The 19,291-nt window shown below is 48.5% G+C and overlaps 1 protein-coding gene across 3 annotated transcripts in view; it reads right to left on the reverse strand.

The window, feature by feature from the left end:
* Nucleotides 1–18,609, reverse strand: part of Prpf40b (PRP40 pre-mRNA processing factor 40 homolog B (S. cerevisiae)) — a 25,984-nt gene extending 7,375 nt beyond the window's left edge. For all 3 annotated transcript variants that reach the window (XM_013018867.1, XM_013018866.1, XM_013018868.1), the window contains exons 1-17: nt 18,580–18,609; nt 8,249–8,392; nt 7,861–7,926; nt 7,157–7,184; nt 6,895–6,920; nt 6,653–6,763; nt 6,255–6,375; nt 6,153–6,177; nt 5,734–5,934; nt 5,387–5,504; nt 5,240–5,304; nt 4,610–4,774; nt 4,402–4,510; nt 3,969–4,119; nt 2,124–2,257; nt 1,431–1,545; nt 1,195–1,286 (exon numbers count right to left, since the gene is read on the reverse strand). In XM_013018867.1, the coding sequence (XP_012874321.1) occupies nt 1,195–1,286; nt 1,431–1,545; nt 2,124–2,257; nt 3,969–4,119; nt 4,402–4,510; nt 4,610–4,774; nt 5,240–5,304; nt 5,387–5,504; nt 5,734–5,934; nt 6,153–6,177; nt 6,255–6,375; nt 6,653–6,763; nt 6,895–6,920; nt 7,157–7,184; nt 7,861–7,926; nt 8,249–8,392; nt 18,580–18,582 (1,674 nt within the window). In that variant the 5' untranslated portion in view covers nt 18,583–18,609. The remainder of the gene's footprint in view (nt 1–1,194; nt 1,287–1,430; nt 1,546–2,123; nt 2,258–3,968; nt 4,120–4,401; nt 4,511–4,609; nt 4,775–5,239; nt 5,305–5,386; nt 5,505–5,733; nt 5,935–6,152; nt 6,178–6,254; nt 6,376–6,652; nt 6,764–6,894; nt 6,921–7,156; nt 7,185–7,860; nt 7,927–8,248; nt 8,393–18,579) is intronic.
* Between the last annotated feature and the right edge of the window lie 682 nt (nt 18,610–19,291).

The raw sequence follows: 19,291 nt of genomic DNA on the forward strand, positions 1-19,291 counted from the left end.
ACTTGAGCCACAGCGCCACTTCCGGCTTTTTTCTTTTTGCTTATGTGGTGCTGAGGAATTGAACCCAGGGCCTCATGCATGCAAAGCAAGCACTCTACCACTGAGCCACCTTCCCAGCCCCTGTTCTTCCCTTTTCTATATATGAAGCATTCTCTCTTTTGGGAGGACAGAAGATTCTCTTTACCTGCTGGTTCACTTTTATAATTTTGACAGACATGGACATTAAACTATTTCTGCAGTGTAAGAAAAGCAACAATGTACATGGGATGGTAAATGATGGCCAACCCTTGTTATACTACTTAGCCCTCTTTTCTAAGGACAATGACATCTAGGCCTGAGAGCATGACAAAATTGCCCCCTAGAACCAGTATTGCCAGGTCATCCATATTAACAAAAGACCAGATTTTTATGTGAAATCTGATTTTTAAATGTTAGCAGTAAGTTCCAAATTTTTCCAAAACAAAGCATGTATATGCCAGAAAGATAACCTGTTAACACTTAGCTATACTTCTTGCTCCTAAAACCTGCCATGCCCTTTCTATCCACATGCCTTTGATCCTGCAATAATATCTTTATGTCTAAAACATTCCACTCTCTACCTACTTCACCCTAAAGATACAATTCAAGTGTCAATTTTTCTGATTCCTGTCTCTAAAGTAACATCTACCCTCTGAATAATATTTCTATCTTCATATTGGGCCATAAGTTCCAAGGAACAGAAAAATGTATAGTAAGAGAAGGTGTGGTGTTGGATGATTTCTAGTCTGAAGTTAGCCTGAGCAAAGTTAGTAAGCCCCTATCTCCAAAACAGAACAAAAGGTGACATGGTAGTACACAGCTTTAACCCCAGGATTTGGGAGGCAGAAGCATGAGAGTTGTGAATTTAAAGCCAGCCTGGACTACATAGCAAGTTCAAAGCTACCCTGGGCTATAAGGTGAGACCTGACTCAAAATGTTAAGGGCATAGCTCAAGTCATAGAGCAATTGCCTAGTTAGTATAATACCAGGGGTTCAATCCCCTAGTAAGAAAAGAAAGAAAGAAAGAAAATGTGTCTAATTTACTATTATCTCTGTTCATGGTTGATTTCTGCTGAGCTGTCATGCTAATGAAAATGGGACTTATCATAGAAGTCTTGTTCAGGGATCTTGGCTTGCAATGGCCTGCATTTATCCATGACTCCAGGTCCCCCTCACCTTAAGAATGTCTTTAATGATCTTCTTCTCATCATGGAATCGTGCCTTCAACTCCTCCACATAAAACTTGAATAAGTCCAGAGGGGTGGAGCCTGCAGGAAGGGAGGGAGGGGGGCCTGGCGGGCGGCAGCTTCCCAAGGCCTAGGGTAGGGTCGAGGACAGGACCAGGGAGTGGGGATGCAGAGGCTGATGGGGTAGGAAGCCAGACCAGAGAAGGGGGAGCCTGGCTGCCTTACCCGGCTGGCCCAGCATGTTGGCAAAGCGGACATCAGTGCTGACTGCTGGGTACAACTCCATCCAGGTAGACATGGAGTGTAGCTGCCCTGTCTCGTGCAGCTCGTCCAGGAAGGTCTGAGCAGGGAGAAGCCAGTGACAAAGCAGTGAGACAGGGAGGGAGGCAAGAACTTGGGGGGAAGGGAAAGGCAGGGACGAGGGAATCCAGGCATAGAGGCCAAGATGAAGAGATACAGATGCAGAGGAAGAGAGCATTACAAAAGGAGAGACTGTAAATATACCAAAGGAGACAGAGCAAAAAATGAAAAGAATCAGAAACCTGCCAGCAGCTCAGTCTTCCATGACTTGGCTTCAACTTCTTGACGTGATCCAGCTAAGTCCCCCTCACCACTGCTACCTCAATTGGAAGATAAGCTGTCTGGCTTCCACCCAAAGGAAATGCACATAGTCTAGCTGTCACCTGTGCCTACAGGGTGCTCTCTGCTGGAAGCTTCTGCACGGTGCATATAGCTGGTCTCCCTAGAGACCAAAGCTAGAGCTGAGGGGACAAAGCAGGAGCAGAAGTGCAGGACAAAGGCCTGGTGGGAGTTTTCTTTGAACAGCATTAGGCACAAAGCAGGCAGCCTAGGCCAGAGAAGGCAGGGCACAGAGGAAGAGGCAGAGCAGAGCTCTGATTCCCAAAAGCAGGAAGATACCTGGAAGGCCTCCCGGTTCTTGCGCTGCTGGCGCCGCTCCCGAAGCCGGGCCCGCTCCCGCTCTTCCTCTTCCTCCCTCTCTAAGGCTCGGATGTGCTCTTCAAAGCAGACCAGGGCATCTTCCTTATCCATATCTACAAGAAGGGTAGAGGTTCAGTGGGTTCCAGAGCAGCAGCGCAATTTCTCAGATCCCAGCACCTTCCACATCTCAAAGATGCTGTCCTTGTTGGTACCCCACCCAGGGCAGGGGGGGAGTGAAGGAGAGGGCTCTGTGGGACCAGCTACTTTAGGGGTGTTTTTTGTTTTGTTTTGTTTTTTATCGTGGGGTCTGAACTCTGGGCATGGGCACTGTCCCTCAGCTCTTCAGCTCAAGGCTAGTGCTCTACCACTTGAGCCACAGCACCATTTCCGGCCTTTTCTGTTTATGTGGTGTTGAGGAATCGAACCCAGGGCCTCATGTATGCGAGGCAAGCACTCTACCACTGAGCCAACTTCCCAGCCGAGGTTTGGCTCTTGATGTTAAAATAAGCAAGTATTCAAAAGTCTGGTGAATTCAGTCACTGGAAGCCATCACAGGAAACTAGTTACCTGAAGTTTCATATCTTGGAACTGAGTTTATTAGGCTTTCTTAATGTACAGAAGGGTACTAAGGCTTGAAATCAGGGTCTTATGCTCACTAGACAGATGTGCTATTGACTTGAGCCATGCTCCCAGTTCTTTTTTATTTTTCAAGTAGAGCCTCATATTATGATCCTCCTACCTATGCCCTCCCACATAGCTGAGATCACACACAAGTACCACCACATTGATTGAGATGGGAGTATCAGGAATATTTTGTCTAGGCTGGCTTTGAAATACAATCCTCCTGATCACTAACTCCTGAATAGCTGGGGTAACAGACAGGAGCCATCAATCAGGCTTTGATACAACTGCAGTTGTTGAATTTTTTCCTATTATCATTGATTTCACTCTAAGAGTTTCTTATTGTAGTATACGTGACCAGTTAAGGCCCACAGTGCCAAGACTTAAGACCATCTTCACATGAGCTATAAATATTTTCATGATCATCTCCAGGAGTTCTGATTCTATGTCCATGTCAACAGTAGAACTTAGTGGGTATGTATTTCAGTAACAAAACATCTGCCTAGCATGTGTGAGGCCCTCGGTTCAATTTATAGCACACACACAAAAAAAAACAAAAAATCACCAAGCTAAGTGTTGGTGGCTCAAGCCTCTAAAACTAGCTATTCTGGAAGCTGAAATCTGAGAATCACCATTGAAAGTTAGCCAGGACAGGAACTCTGTGAGACTTTTTTTTTTTTTTTTTTGTCGGTTGTGGGGCCTGAACTCTGGGCCTGGGTGCTGTCCCCCAGCTCTTCAGCTGTAGACCAGCTCTCTACCATTGAGCCTCACCCCCACTTCCGGCTTTTTCTGCTTATGTGGTGCTGAGGAATCAAACCAAGGGCCTCATACGTGCAAGGGAAGCACTCTACCACTGAGCCACCTGTGAGACTTATCTCCAATTAACCACAAAAAAAGCTGGAAATGGAGCTGTGGTTCAAGTAGTAGAGTATACTAGCCTTGAATATAAAAAAGCTCAAGGACAGCACCTGGGCTCTGAGTTCAAGCCTAGAACTGGCACAAAATAAAACAACAGTGGATCCCAGGAGAGATAGTAATCTGAATCATTCTGGGATTCTCTGAATGCAGAGAAAGACATTGACTGAGTTAGGTGGGGCCTTCCAAGACAGGCAGGAGGGCAGGGGTGCCAGGGACTCATATGAGGCAGGTGAAGGTCAGTAAGAAAATAGGAAGAAACAGGTATAAGTAGAGACTCAGGCTTACTCTGCAGCTGCTGGTCCTGAGCAAAACTGGGGTTATCCATGAGGTACTGCTGGGCCTGGGACCATGTGGTTTGGAAGTTGACGCTACTCATCCCATCCAAGATACTCTTCAGGGCCTGGATGTTGCGGCGCCGGAGCTGCTTGGCCTGTTCCTGGGTAGCAACAGAACCAATGAGGCAGGGCCTCGCAGAGTTGCACTGGAGAAAAGGATGTAGTACAGAACAGGGGAAGGCAGGACTAAGACTCTTTCTGGCCCTCCTAAAGCCAATGCTGCAGGCCCAAAGTAGAATGGAAGTAAGCACAAGTGCTGCATCAACTTCCAAAACAGAAGCCGGGACACTAGGAGAGTAAAATGAATGGCTAGAGTCCATAAGAAAGAACAAGGAGGGTCCAGGATAAAACTGGGGCTGAGGTCCTGGCCCAGTGATCATTACCTTCTCCTTCTTGGCCAGGAAGAAGAGGACATCATCATAAACCTCTTTTCGATCCCTTTCAGGAACCACAGCCCAGACCTCCAGCTCCCCAAAGGTCTGTTCTGCCCGCCTGTGGAGCACATGGGCTATGAGTAGGTAAAGAAGAAAACCCTGAGCCTGTGTTCTCTGGGTTCCCCAGGTCTGGCCCAACCCAGCACAACCCCCTGACCGGTAGCGTGTGGTGGAGGTCATGCGTTCGTGTTGCTCCAGGAAATGCTGAAGGGTCTGCTTGGCTTCCTTGGCCCTGAGCCGAGCCTCTTCCTTCTCCTCCTTTTCCCGCTGTGCCTTGTAGGCATTGAATGCCTGCTTTTTCTCACTCAGTTTAGGCAAGGCACTGGGGTAGACAGGGTAGGAATGGGGTGGGGACAGGGAAGGAGTCAGCCTGAACCACCTTGCACAGCCCAGAGATGAGTGCAGATATATGCACAGACCCAGCACACAATGTCTCAGATATGGGAAGGGGTGAGTAGTAGTAATGGGAAGAGAGATGGCCCCAAAATACTGCCAAGACTGAACTCATTTGCACTGGGGTTTTCAAGTTATTGTCAGACCTCTGTTCTATTCACACCCTTCTTCCCAGTTAATTCAATTCAATCCAATCCAGTAAGCACTTATTGAATGGTCTAGGTCAGTACCTTTCCCTTTCCTTGTCAAGGCTTTTCTTGCCCTTGTACCCCACCCTAGTCTATCACTTTTCTAATGCCAGCCCCTCAAGCCTGAGTGGTGAATTGAGGCTCTGCTCAGTTCGTGGAGTCTCTGCTCTCATGAACAGGGGCTGGCTCCCTCTGCCAAGGCCTACCTGTAACGAGGGTCAGTGACCACCATCTTCATGGCCTGTTCCCACGAGGCATTGGAGGGGACAGCCTGGAACAGAGCAGGCATAAGTCTTGGGGTCTTCCCACCTCCAATGCCTTCAGGCCTTCCCTAGGAGCCCCATTCTTGGCACCTTGTCCCTCAGCAGCTCCTTGAATGCCTGCTTTGCCTTCTCCCGGTTGCTCCAACTGAGGCCAGACCTCTCTGGTTCTGGCTTGGATTCTTCTTCCTCCTGATGCTGTCCAGTAGAACTGGGGGATAAAAGTAATAGGGTTCTCTCAGTCCTCACTGCTTTCAGTGTCTTGCACTCTCAGTAACACATGGCTCTCTTCTTGCTCCCCAGGACAACCTCTTTTTACCCTTCAGTTGTGACCATACTGCACACCCCTCCCAGAAACCTAGCACAGAGCAAGGGCTGAGCAGGCTAAGAGTCTGAGGCTGGAATGTGGAAAGCTTCAGGGGATGAGGAGAAGCCCTCACCTGCTGGGACCCTCCTCTGGCTGCTGCAGGAAGCCCTGCTCCAGTGGCTGGGCAGCCTCTGATATACCACAATCTTCACTCCCACCTGGCTCAGGTTCCAGAAAGCCTGTGGACACTGTGGTGGGACCCGGAGGTACAGGCGGGGGATCAGGCTGTGACTGAGGAAGCTGTGGCTGGAGTGTCTGTGACTGCTGCTGTTTCCTGAAGGCAAGCCAGAGGGTGGTATTGGAGTACAGCAGGGACAGAAGGGCAGAGGCCGATTGATTTCTGTAGCTTAGGAAGAACTAGGGCCAAGAGCAGACAACTCACAAGGAGACTGAGAGCCGACTTCTTCTCCCATAGGCTAGAAATAATGGAGAGCGTCCACCTGTACTCTCACATGCCCCCAGTAGGGATGGAGATGTGGGCAAGTCACTTACCCAGCAGCCTCTTGACTGACTAGAGCTGCAATGGGAAAAGAGCATAGTCACAGGGTAGCGAAGGACTGCACCCTCCAAGCCTCAACCCCCAGGACCCCTTACCCTCCAGGTCATCCAAGTCCTTAGGGCGGGTCCACCGGGACTCCTGACTCTGGTTGTTGTAGTAGTAAGGCTTGCCTGTGTCCGACTTGTACTCTTTCCAGGGGCACTGGGACAGCAGCAGCTGCAAGAGGATAAGCCAGAAACATTAGTGGGCTGGGAAGCTTTCTAGAGAGAGGGGAGCTGAGGGAGCCCAGGGAGTGGAGGACATCGTAGTCTTTAGCTACCACCTGGCTTGGCTCAAATCAGGGAAGGTGGACTTCCTGAAAACCTAGGGAGGTGTTCCCAGGGAATATGGATGGCTAGGGTTCTTGGGAACAGAGGAACTACAATGGGTATGAAAAGGGACTCGGGAAGGCCAGGGACTTGGAAGGGAAGAGCCAGAAAGCTCCACTCAAGACCTCTGCCTTGGACTTGAGCACGCTGGGCTTCTCCCACACGGACTGCTTGTCGTCAGCATTGTAGTAGTAGATGCGCCCATCAGGGGCCACATGCTCACTCCATAGGGCCCTCTGGGGGAGGGGGGGTTACAGAATGGTGGTCAAGGCCCCTTTCCCAAAGATGCTCTCCTCACCCCAATGATTTAGCCACCAATCCACCTGTTTTCAGTCTTTCCACTGAGCCCCAAGCTAGAAGGACTTACCAGAGGGCCTGTTCCAGCCACAGCAGCTAGAAAAGAAGACAAATAAAAGCTACTTTGGAACCTTGTCCCAACTCCCATCATACCCCCACCTAGTCCTCCCTTACTCCATTCCCAGTAAATAGACCCCTGGTCCCATCAACATCCCAGGCTCCCTGGCATCCCAACAGGCATGATCCAGGATGGGCTTCAGTCCATGGCCCCCTCTCCCCTGTAGCCCCCCAACCTCCGAGCCTGGGGGGAGGAGATCCCCCAGAAGACTCACAGCTGGCGGTGTCCGCACCCGGAGCCGTCTGCCGAAGAAAGAGGAGGGGGAAGGGTTGGGGCCAAGCCCAGTGCCCCCCAGGACCCAGGCCATGGGGGATGGAGAAGCAAGCTAGGCCAGGATCCGTGTAGCCTGTTCCCAGGGATCTCTGCCGGCTCCCTAACAGTCCCGCTCTCCCTGCTATCCACTCCCATCCAGCTGCAGTTCTCAGATCCCAGGGGGAAATCACATAGCAGCTCCATTCTTCATTTTCCATGAAAATGTTTGTTGAGTCAATACCTGAGGCCCGTCTCTTCACAGTAAATGCCAAGTTCTACATCCCACTCAGACTCTACTATGCTGAACAACAGCACAAGAAGGAAGGTGCAGCAAGATCCCTGGGTGCCACTGCCTCCTCCAGAGGCAAAGAGGATGTGAAAAAAGGTCCTTATTAGTGTGTCCACAGTGCATGGCCCTGTGAGGGGAATGATGTGTCTCTGGAATAGGCGTGTCTCTAAGAGGCAGCCTGGGGAGTGTCAAGAGAACACACATGCCTTTGGAGATGAGCAGGAAACCAGAACTGCTGATTAAAGTATGAGGAATACTGCCAGGGACCAGGATGAATATGGTAAGAGGGAAAGAATGGAGTCCATATTCCTGAACTCCACGTCAGACCCAAAGGACTGCAGGGCTTAGCCTGCTTCCTGCCAGCCCCTAGCACTTACCGCTGCGGTGACGGGCACTGCTGGCATCAGCATTCCTGGCATCATTGGAGGTACCATTCCTGGTATCTATGGATGCAAAAATAAGCCATGTGAGGGCAGGTATAACCTAGACAGTGGCCCTCTGAGTTGGGATGTCCTAAGAGATCCCATTGGGATCTAAGACCCTAACCTGGGGCACCTTCTCATGCAATCTTTGGCTTCTAGGTAGTCACTTTGTCTGAGAGTTGTCTCTGTTATTTAGCAAATCCTTGGGCCTGGCCCAAAGCTTCATTCCCTCCCCAGGTTCTGAAACCCAGATGCCCACTCTCACCTCCACCCCAGCTAAACAAGGTTTCCTGAGACCCCGGCCCCCCCACCCCGTTCCCCCTCTCGCCATGGCAAGGATTACCTGTGTGAGTGGTGGTGGTGCCCCCATGGGCGGAAGCATTGGGGGCAGAATGCCTGGTGGCATGGGGGGAATCGCTGGTGGTCTCTGACTCATAGGAGGGAGCCCCATCGGAGGAAAGGGAGGGGGAATCCCTGGAGGGGGCATCTGGAAGTGAGGAGAGGAAGAGATCTGCCTTGTCAAGGTCAGAAGACTCACGGGAAGTAGCCACCTGTTACCCACCCTGCCCTCCCCTGCCCTCCCTCCTGGCTTAGAGGCCATCCCAAGGCTTTCATTGAGAAGCACAATGCATGAAACTGCTTCTCTCCCCACCACTGAGGAAGACTATAACTGGGGAGTTCTCTGAGCCTAACAGGCAAGTATACAGTGCCTGAATAAGGAAGGGAGCAGGAAAAGGAGCAGCACCAGACTGTGGGGAGGCTGCACCCTTTCAGAACTCCCTCCACAAGAGGTCTCTCAGGTGAAGGGAGAAGGCAGGCGTCCCCCAGTCCCCTGCCTCCCATCCCTTTCTCTCCAACTTCTCTTCTCCCATCCCTTTCTCTCCAATAACCAATGCTACTCCAGCCCAAATTCAGAGGCTTTTTTAAAAGAGCACAGGTAAGGAATGGTGAAAGAGAAAGACAGAACCCCACACACACACCCTCATCCTAATGGGGTTGGGAATATCCCTCCCAATTCTCCTATCTCAAGCCCCAGTGTGTCCAATGAACAAAAAGACAAAGGGAGAACTGTCAGCTTATGGACTACATCTTTAATAGCAGCTTTCCCCACCCCAGCACCCAACAAAACTACCCATCTTCCAAGGGCAGCAAAAAGGCTCATTCTAGAACTGTGCTGGCAACACTGCAGCAGTGAGGGTTGGGGAGTTAGGGGTGCAGGCCGGAAAAGCCAAGCCCAGGGAAACACATAAAACTTACGAAGGGTGGTGGCATCATGGGGGGCCCCGGTGGGAAGGGGGCAGGCGCTGCTGGGGGCCGGGGACCAGAATCGGGAACCGACTGTTGAGGGAGAGAAAAGTCATAGGACCCAGGATGGGCACAGAGATGGGCTTTTGCAGAAGGGAAGCAGAGGGATGAGGATGAAAAGGAGTACAAAGTTCAGGAGGGAGTCTCCAAGCCCAATTTCCTGCCCAGCCCAAGTTCTGAGCCCTGGGAAACTCTACTCTCTCTGTGCCAACCCAGAGCCAGCTGGCTGAACCCTTCAATGTCATCATTATTTTGGGAATTTCCATTTTGCCAAACACACAGAAAAGATGGAGAAGGCTGTACTATAGGCATCCAGCACTTCCCATGATTTTTGTTGTTGTATGAGGGCTCACTGCAGCGCCTCAAGCTCTAGCTTGACTCGCTTGTTCATGGCTGGTACTCTACCACTTCTGCCATACCTCCAGCCCAGCTTTTTTTTGGGGGAGGGTCCAGTCTGGGGCCTGAACTCTGGGCCTGGGCGCTGTCCCTCAGCTCTTCAACTCAAGGCTAGCACTCTACCACTTGAGCCACAGCACCATTTCCGGCTTTTTTCTTTTTGCTTATGTGGTGCTGAGGAATCGAACCCAGGGCCTCAGGCATGCAAGGCAAGCGCTCTACCACTGAGCCACCTTCCCAGCCCCCAGCCCAGCTTTTTATTAGTTAGCTATAGATGGAGTTTCACAGACTTTTCTACCTAGGCTAGCTTTGAACCTCAATCCTCTAATCTCAATCTCCTGAGTAGCTGGGATTACAGGTGTGAGCCACCAAGCACCTGGGCTTTTTTTCTTTTTTTTTGGTCCGGTCGTGGGGCCTGAACTCTGGTCCTGGGCGCTGCCCCTCAGCTCTTCAGCTCAAGGCTAGCACTCTACCACTTGAGCCACAGCGCCACTTCCAGCTTTTTTCTTTTTTGCTTATGTGGTGCTGAGGAATGGAACCCAGGGCCTCAAGCATGCAAGGCTAGCGCTCTACCACTAAACCACCTTCCCAACCCTGGGCTAAGTTTTTGTTTTTGTTTTCTTCTTGCCAGTCTTGGGTCCCTGAGCTTCTTTTGCTCAGAGCTAGCACTCTACCACTTAAGCCACAGCACCACTTCCGGCTGTTTCTGTTTATGTGGTACTGAGGAATTGAACCCAGGGCTTCATGCATGCTAAGCAAGTGCTCTACCACTAAGCCACCTTCCCAGCCCCATGGGCTCAGTTTTTGTTTGTTTTTGTTTTGTTTTGTTGTTAGTTGTGGGGCTTGAACTCTGGGCCTGGGCGCTATCCCTCAGCTCTTCAGCTCAAGGTGAGTGCTCTACCACTTGAACCACAGCAACACTTCCAGTTTTCTGGTGGTTTTATTGGATATAAGTCTCACGGACTTTCCTGCCTGGGCTGGCTTTGAGCCTCAATACTCAGATCTCAGTCTCCTGAGTAGCTAGGATTACAGGCTGAGCCACCAATGCCAGGCTGGGCTCATTTTTTTTAACCACAGTTTTCAACTGATTCTTCAGTCATTGGGTAAGGCTATACCTCCTCAAGCCAGTTGAGAAGTGGCCCCTTTACCTCTTCAGCTAAACTGGTTGAAGGGAGATCAATCCAAAATTCTTTTTTTGTTGTTGGTGGTGGTGGTAGTGGGGGCTGAACTCTGGCCTGGGCACTATCCCTCAGCTCTTCAGCTCAAGGCTAGCGCTCTACCACTTGAGCCACAGCACAACTTCTGGCTTTTTTCTGCTTATGTAGTGCTGAGGAATCAAACCTAGGGGCCTCATACATGCGAGGCAAGCGCTCTACCACTGAGCTAACTTGCCAGTCCCCAATCCAAAATTCTTACAACCCTATTCTCTTCTCTCAACTACTAGCTTCCTCCCCTAACCAGCCCCATCCTTAGTTACCCACTTCAACACCTCCCACTCCCAATCACCAACTTCATCTCTTTGTACTACCCTCACTCTTTTGGCAGCTACCTTTTCTTTACAAAACCTGAACTTATCTCCCTGTGGACACAGCTTTGCATGACCTAAGGGTCTTTGTTCTCCACCAAATGGGACCATACCCCCTCCTTTAGTGCTCAACTTAAGTACTATTACTCCAGGAAGCCTTTCTGACTCTAAAGTAACTCATTCCAATTTTCACACTTCTGTTATTATGTGTGCCTGAGTATGTATCTTTGCCTACTAAAGGGTAATGGCAGGGATCATACCTGGCTTGTTGAAAGATAGATTCCTAGTATCTGCCACTTTATCTGACACATAATAGGTACTTAATAAATACTGAATAGAAGTTCAACTCTCTCCATGGAAACTTCCAATCTAAAAAGTCATCCTACAGATACAACTCCACATAACCAAAATGATGAGTGTATGGAATGATGCTTTAATACTACTTCTAAAATGAAAACAAGACTGAAATCAACCTAAAAAATATACATTAGCAAGGAACTACGAGATTATATACAAGTGTAAAATAGAATTCTATGCAGCCATAAATAAGAATGACAAGCTCACTGTCAAGATATGAAGCAATCTCTAAGATATATTGATAAGTGGAGAAAAGGCAAGGTATAGCACAGTTTTGTCATATGTATAAATGCCAGTGTTAAAAGATGACAGAGGGCTGGGAAGGTGGCCTTGCATGCATGAGGCCCTGGGTTCGATTCCTCAGCACCACATTAGCAGAAAATCCTGGAAGTGGCACTGTGGCTCATGTAATAAAGGGCTAGCCTTGAGCTGAAGAGCTGAGGGACAGCGCCCAACCCCAGAGTTCAGGCCCTACAACAATAACAACAAAAGACTGATAAAACATTAGTAAAAGAAGGAAAGAGGAGAGGCAAGAATCGTGGCGGAAGACTTCACCTATGCCCTTTTGCATCATATGAATATGCAACCATATGACACTACTACCTGTTCAATAAAAGCACTAAGTGCATTAGGGCTTGGAGACTGAGCTAAAAAAGCTGCCTTTCTCTGCTGAAAGCTGGTAGGTGGCAGAGGAATTCTAAGGAAAGGTGGTAGCTGGTTGAAGACAAGTCACCTTACCATTACTATGCTAAGCAAAAGCAGCTAAGGGACAGTGCTCAGGCCCTGAGTTCGAGCTGGGGGGGGGGAAGAGGGAGGAGAGGTAAGAATAGAGAGAGAGAGTGGAGAGGGAGAGATGTATGAGCTAAACTATTGGAATCAGAACTTTTCTCAGTGTTCAATTGCTTTAGCCCCATATTCAGACCTGTTCCTGTTCCCTGAAACTTTCATGAGATGTCAGAAGCTAATCACCAGGAAAGGAAATCCAGTCTTTGGAATGGAACCCTCCCACCTCAAGCAGCCTTAGGACTTTAACTTCCCAGATAACTATCTTTGGGTCTTATGAGGCCCCCAAGCTGCCCATTTCCAGATAGACATCACCACATCATCTATTCAGCTGTCCAAGATCAAAACCTAAGAGTCACTCTCCTTAGCTCCAGTCCATCACTGGGTCCTCTTAACTTTCTCTGCTCAAGATCTCTTGGATCTATCTACTTCTCTCCATTTTCTCTTCCACCTCTCAACTCCACCGTTTCTCATTTGACTACTGCATGGCCTCCCAACCGTTCTCCCCACATTAACTCCACAATCTGTAACCATGACAAGCTCTTCAAAATGCTCCATGAGCTAAGTAAGATAAATGCCTGTAACACTCCAAGGCTTCCTACTGCTCTTAGGATAAGCACCAAAGCCCTGCTCAGGGGGAAGAATATGGAAGTCTGCTGCCAGACACCCTCCAGTCTAACTGATATCCTGATGCTGATCTGTGCTCACCTCAGATATCCACCTGGTCCTGAGACAACCTTGCCACCTCACCTACATATACTTCATAGTCAACAAATGTAATTTCCCAGGAAAGCTCTTTACAACCCACTACACTAGATACAGCCCTCTTTTGTATGCTCACTCAACACCATGTATCCATCAGCAATTATCCACTGATATTTAATCAGTTGTGCAATCCCAATTGTACTACTAATAGCACTACTATAGCACTAATTTTAAAAAATGCTGCCCATTAAAGTGGTATCACAATGGATAAATGAATCAAGAAAATGTGACTAGTATTTATACACACACATATATACTATATATTATATATGTGTGTATATATAATTGATATATACATATGTACAATTATACATACATATACATTTATGTATATACACATACACACATACACAATAGAATTTTACTCATTTCTCACAAAGAATAATATTATTTCATTTGTAGGGAAATGGGTGGACCTAGAAGAAAATTAAATAAGTCAGGCTTAGAGAGACAAAAGGCGCATGAGTTCTCTCATATGTGGAAGTTAGATTAAAATATATATATATGAATACATATACAGGATAATATGCATATATACACAAATTGAATAAAGATCCTTCCTAAGGGAAGGAGTCCAATGATGTAACTCCTCTGAGCAACTAATGAGCAGTTTAACAAAATGAATACCAGGAAGCTCAAACATGTTTTATTGGGAGAACAAGGAAAGGGTACAGATGGAGACAGAAAGGGTAGGCAAATACAGTGATATACATGTAATGTACATCATGTAAAAATGGAACTATGTAACTTGAGGGTATGATAGGATTGGGAAAGATGGGGGAGAACAATGAAAAGGGTAACATTGATCAAGATTGTACTCATAATCTAACTTATTTAATTTAAACTGCCATGTGCTGGTGGCTCACACTAAAATCCTAGCTACTCAGGAGGATCACTATTCAAAGCCAGGCTAGGCAGGGAAGTCCATGAGACTCTTTTCTCCAACTAATAGAAAATGCTGGAAGTGGAGCTGTGGCTCAAGTGGTGAGTAAAAAAAGCTCAGGGACTATGCACATGCCCAGAGTTCATGCCCCAAGACTGGCAAATAAGTAAATGTTTTAAAAAAGTGATATTCCATCGATTTTAAGATGAATCTTGACTTGAATGTTAGAATTAATGGAATATAAAACCTGCAGCACCCAATAAATTCAAAGTTCTCCAGGGCAGGGATAGGTAATAAATACCTGTTCATATAATAACTGGTTTCGGCAAGTCCCACTAAACAGCAGGTCATTAGTAAAGCCTATTAAGAGTTATATAGGGAATATGGAATATCAGAGCCATAGAGAACTCTAATAATCACCTAAGATACTCTCCTTTTTCATGAAAAAGAAGAGTAATGTCCAAAGTCCTAAAACTGGTTAGGAACAGAGGACGCACTGTATCCAATTTGCCCTCCAATGCTCTCCATGTAGAAGCACAGTGGTTCCCACCCTGTAATCCTAGCTATTTAAGAAGTTGAACAAAAAGATTGAGGTTCAAGGCTAGCCTGGGCAGAAAGTTATCAGCTGATAGCTGGGTATTGCACACACCTACCATTCTAGGGGGAGAGAGGATGAGGCATAGCTCAGTGCTAAGGGCCTTCTAACAAGTATGAGGCCCTGATTTCAAACCATAAAAAAATAAAAATAAAAGCAGCACAGGACCTGTCACTAGAAGATCTGTTTATATCAACCTCCTTTCCAATGTAAGTGGTTAAATCAGCAATGATTCAACATCTTCTTTCTTGAGAACCAGTGTTATTTCCCTATTACCTATCTAATAATTCACCAAAACTCATCCCTTTATCCTGCTTTGTCTCTCATCTTGTTCAAGAAGATCCAATATTCACCTTCTTCAGGTATTTTTACACTACCCCCCCATCCCCCCATCCCACAACATTCTTACCATCTTGTGTCACTTAAGAATAAATGCTATGTTGGGCACTGGTGGCTCATGCCTATAATCCTAGCTACTCAAGAGGCTGAAACCTGAGGATCGCAATTCAAAGATAGTCCAGGCAGAAAAGTCTGTGAGACTCTTATCTCCAATTAACCACCAGAAAACTGGAAGTGTCACTGTGGCTCAAAGGGATAGAGCACTAGCCTTGGGGAAAAGAGCTCAGGGATAGCGCCCAGGCCCTGAGTTCAAGCCCCGTGACAGAAAAAAAAATAAAAAAATAAAAAATAAAAAGCAGAAATGCTGACATACTTCTCTGTGAATGTCAGCTAGATATTTCAATAATGATTTCTCTATATTTAGTCATATTTCTCCTATTAAACCTCCTGGAGTGTCCAGCAAGGACCCTGCAAACAAAGTGCTATAATAAGCTGGGTTCTGAAGGCTCACATCCATAATCCTAGCTACTCAGAGTCTAAGATCTGAGGATCAAGGTTCAAAGCCAGACCAAACAGACAGATCCAAGAGACTCTTATCTACAATTAAACAGCAAAAAGCTGGAAGTAGTGGCATGGCTCAAGTGGTAAAGCACCAGCTATAAGCAGAAAAAGTCAAGTGAGAGCATGAGATCTTGAATTCAAGTTCCATTACACACACACACACACACACACACACACACACACACACACACGAAGTGCTATAGTGCTATAACATTCAGTCTCGTTCCTAACCTCATTAGATTCTTGCATACTAAATACCCTTAAAATAGTTATGTTCACATGGGCCCATATACATTTCTATAAATCCTCTTTAGAACAGACTGTGACAGAGACATATAGTTTGGCAGAGGTCTCTGGCTTGGGGAAAGATAATACTACTTCTGTATTTCCAACTTCAACTCTGGATGGAAACTTCTGAGCAGAATTCAGACACTAGCCTGTTTTAGTCAGTTTTCCACAGATAAAGCAATGGAATGGAAAAGAACCAACCCTTAAAGAGTTAGAGACATGGCTCAGTTGGTAGAGCATGCCAGCCAATGAGTGGATGTGTCAGGTCTCCAGTTTTGGAGCTTCTTCCTGGAGCTTCCCCTGTGCTATTCAAGTCCTTTCTTTCCTTAAAATACCTGCACTTCAGCCGGGCGCTGGTGGCTCACGCCTGTAATCCTAGCTACTCAGGAGGCTGAGATCTGAGGATCGTGGTTCAAAGCCAGCCCAGGCAGGAGAGACCGTGAGACTCCTATCTCCTATTGGAAACCAGAAAACCGGAAGTGGTGCTGTAGCTCAAGTGGTAGAGCGCTCGCCTTGAGCTGAAGAGCTGAGGGACAGCACCCAGGCCCAGAGTTCAAGCCCCACGACCGACAAAAAAAAAAAAAAAATACCTGCACTTCTTCCATATGTGACAATGCCAGTACAACTTTGGGATTGTTCATATTTCTAGGTGAGAATCTGAAGAAGTAACTAGTGCAATAGAGGAATATTAAAAAAAGGACCAAAAGGGAAGCACTTCTTGTGTCTTTTTTTTTTTTTTAGCACAAAACACACATTTAGGGACTGAGGAGAGACACCAACAAAAAATGTAATCATCATGAGTTCACCTGGAATGGTGGAAGGCCAACCTACTTTTGGATGAATCGATTCTTCTGAGCCTTTACATCTAAGGGGCAGTCTCAAAACAGAAAGTTCAAAACAAAGAATAAAAGGAGAAAAGAACAAGAATGGAAAGATAAAGAGAATGGAAAGAAGAAATAACTAACAGGCAAAGTTTACTGAGTACTTATTATGAGTCAGATACTGTACCAAACTCAAGTAATCCTCCCACCATCTTAGAAGTTATTACCCCCATTTTATAACTAAGGAAGTTGAGGTTCAGTGTTATTTGATTCCAAGAGATTAAATGGAAGAAGCAGGTTTTAGAATCTAAATATCCTATCCCAAAGCCTGTGCTTTCAACTGCTCCACAAAGCTGCCTCCCAGCAGGATGGATAGTGCCACAGACAGCATTTCTTACTCTTAGATTCATTGCCCTGCTTTCTTTTCACTCCAATCCTCATACAATCCTGAAATCCTCAGTAAGCCAGGTGATCCTAAAGTCTGCCTAGTCTGATTGACTCCAACTTCCTGAAAGGACCTGTCTGAAAAGTAAAAGCTAGGACATGTATCTTTCAGAAAGTGGTAGCCATCATCAAAAAGAAATAGTTGAGAGACCCATGCTGGTGGTTCATACTTATAATCCTAGCTACTAAGAAAGCTGAGATCTGAGGACCACGGTTCAAAGCCAGCCTGGGCAGAAAAGCTGAGAGTCTTACTTTCAATTAACCACCAAAAGTCAAAAGTGGAGATATGGATCAAGTGGTAAAGCACCAACCTTGAGTGAAAAAGCTAAGGGACAATGCCCAGGCTTTAAGTTCAAGCCATAGAGGGGATGTAGCTTGAGGTAAAATGATTGCCTAGCATGAAGGAGACCCTGGAGCAGCAAGTACAGCAGAGAAGCCAGCTGATTCCCCTCTGTGTTCTATCTCCTTGCCACCTTACATCAACAGCCTCCAAACAGCACCAGTCCCTCTCCCTGTTCCCAAGACCAGCCGACCTTTCTAGAAAATATCCTTTTGTCGTTTCTAATTCCCTCATCACTTCTTCTGAAAAACAGAATGTTACTCTAGTCCTCATCTATCTTAAGTCAAGGCTCAACCTCTTAAAGAGTTCTCTCATCCCTCCAACAAGATTCCAGGCGCTGGCTGGTCCTTGGCTGGTCCTTCTCAGCCTGGCAGGTTTTCTGGCTCTCCTCCCCCAATCCCTGGGGATTTCCTCCAGCCCCAGCTGAAGGCCTGGCCTCCATCTTCTCCAGCTTCAGGTTTCCCTGTGTCCTAGGATCCTTTTTGCCTGAATTTCCTCTTCAAAAGTCATCTTATTTGGAAACTGGGAGAGCCCTGGTTGATCATTTTCATCCATTTTCTTTTTTAAGTCCCTGGGAAAGAAAGGCCCGAAGAGCGGTAGTGACTTGCCCAAGGTCACACCAGAGTTGTGAATTTGTGGACGGCAAAGCCAAGGCTAGGACCCTGGGGCCTCTGCTCTTTCATTTCTAGGAATACCGAGCTCTGGGAGGCCGACCTGGAGCATCTCTTGCCTCAGGAGCCCACTCCCCTCCTCAGGAGACAAGGTCTTGCAAATGCGGGGAGCGGGAAGGAGTCTCCATGTGGTCCTCCAAGGGGCACCCCGGGCTTCCCAAGGGAAGCGCACTGGGCCTGGGGGAGGGGCATGGGGCACGCCAAATACCTCAGGAGATGCAACTGGGGTTCCCTCACCTCCGGCCCCGTCTCTTTTCCCGACCTTTCTCCGCACACCCACCCTTTACTTCTTCCCTTCCTCCTCCTCCTCCTCTCTCTCTCGGCACCGAAACTCCCGGTCCCACCTCAGTCCCTCACTCCCCTGTCCGCACCGCCCCCCCCACCCCGCAGCCAGACTCCATCATGGCCTCCCCCGCCCCCTCTCCAAATCCCCGCCCCCACCCCTCTTCTCGAGCTGCCCTCCCTCACCTTTCCCTCCCCTCACCCCCCTCGGGGTCCCGGGTACCCCGGTGACCTCCTCGCCCCCCCTGGCCCCAGCCCGGGCCACAAGGGGCGCTGTGGAACCGCCCCGGGCCCCTCCACCCCCGCGCGGGGACGTTACCATGCCAGAGCCTCCGAGCAGCTGGGCCGGCTCGGCCCACCCCCCAGTAAAAGCCGCTCTGATTGGCTGGGGCGCAGCCTGGAGGGCGGGGCCCGCGGGGGGTCGCACCCCTTCGTGGCCGGGGCTCCGGTGACTACCGCCGCCGTGCGGGGACCCCAACCGGCCCGGTGTCTCCGGGCCCGGCCCCGCCCCCCCTCCCCCTGGGCGCGGAGAGCCGGGCCCCGCCCCCGCGCCGCGGGCCCTGGGCCCGCCTCCGGGGGCGGGGCGCGCCGGCTCCTCCTCCGGCTGACCGCCGCGCGGGCCCTTCCCCGAGCGCGGTCCTCGCCGCGCGCGTGCCGCCGCGTCCCGGGGCCGGGACCCAGGCTAGATCCAAGCATTCATCCCGTACAGCATCTCTGCCTTTCGAGGAACGGTGTCAAACTTGCCGTACAGTTATTTGTAGCACTTTTAAACGAGTTAACCTGCTTCAGGCACCGAGCATAAAGCAATTGGAAAAAAAAAGAAAGAAAGAAACACAAATCCCCTAAATTGCTGCCCTTCTCAATTGACCCTAAAGCGAACTGAAATTTGGCTCCCATCAAAAAGTAAACTCAAGCCGGGCGCTGGTGGCTCACACCTGTCATCCCAGCTACTCAGGAGACTGAGATCTGAGGATCGCGGTTCAAAGCCAGCCCGGGCAGCGAAGTCCGTGAGACTCTTGTCTCCAATTAAC

The sequence above is a fragment of the Dipodomys ordii genome, unplaced genomic scaffold, assembly GCF_000151885.1.
Source record: "Dipodomys ordii isolate 6190 unplaced genomic scaffold, Dord_2.0 Scaffold42, whole genome shotgun sequence".
Lineage (NCBI taxonomy): Eukaryota > Metazoa > Chordata > Mammalia > Rodentia > Heteromyidae > Dipodomys > Dipodomys ordii.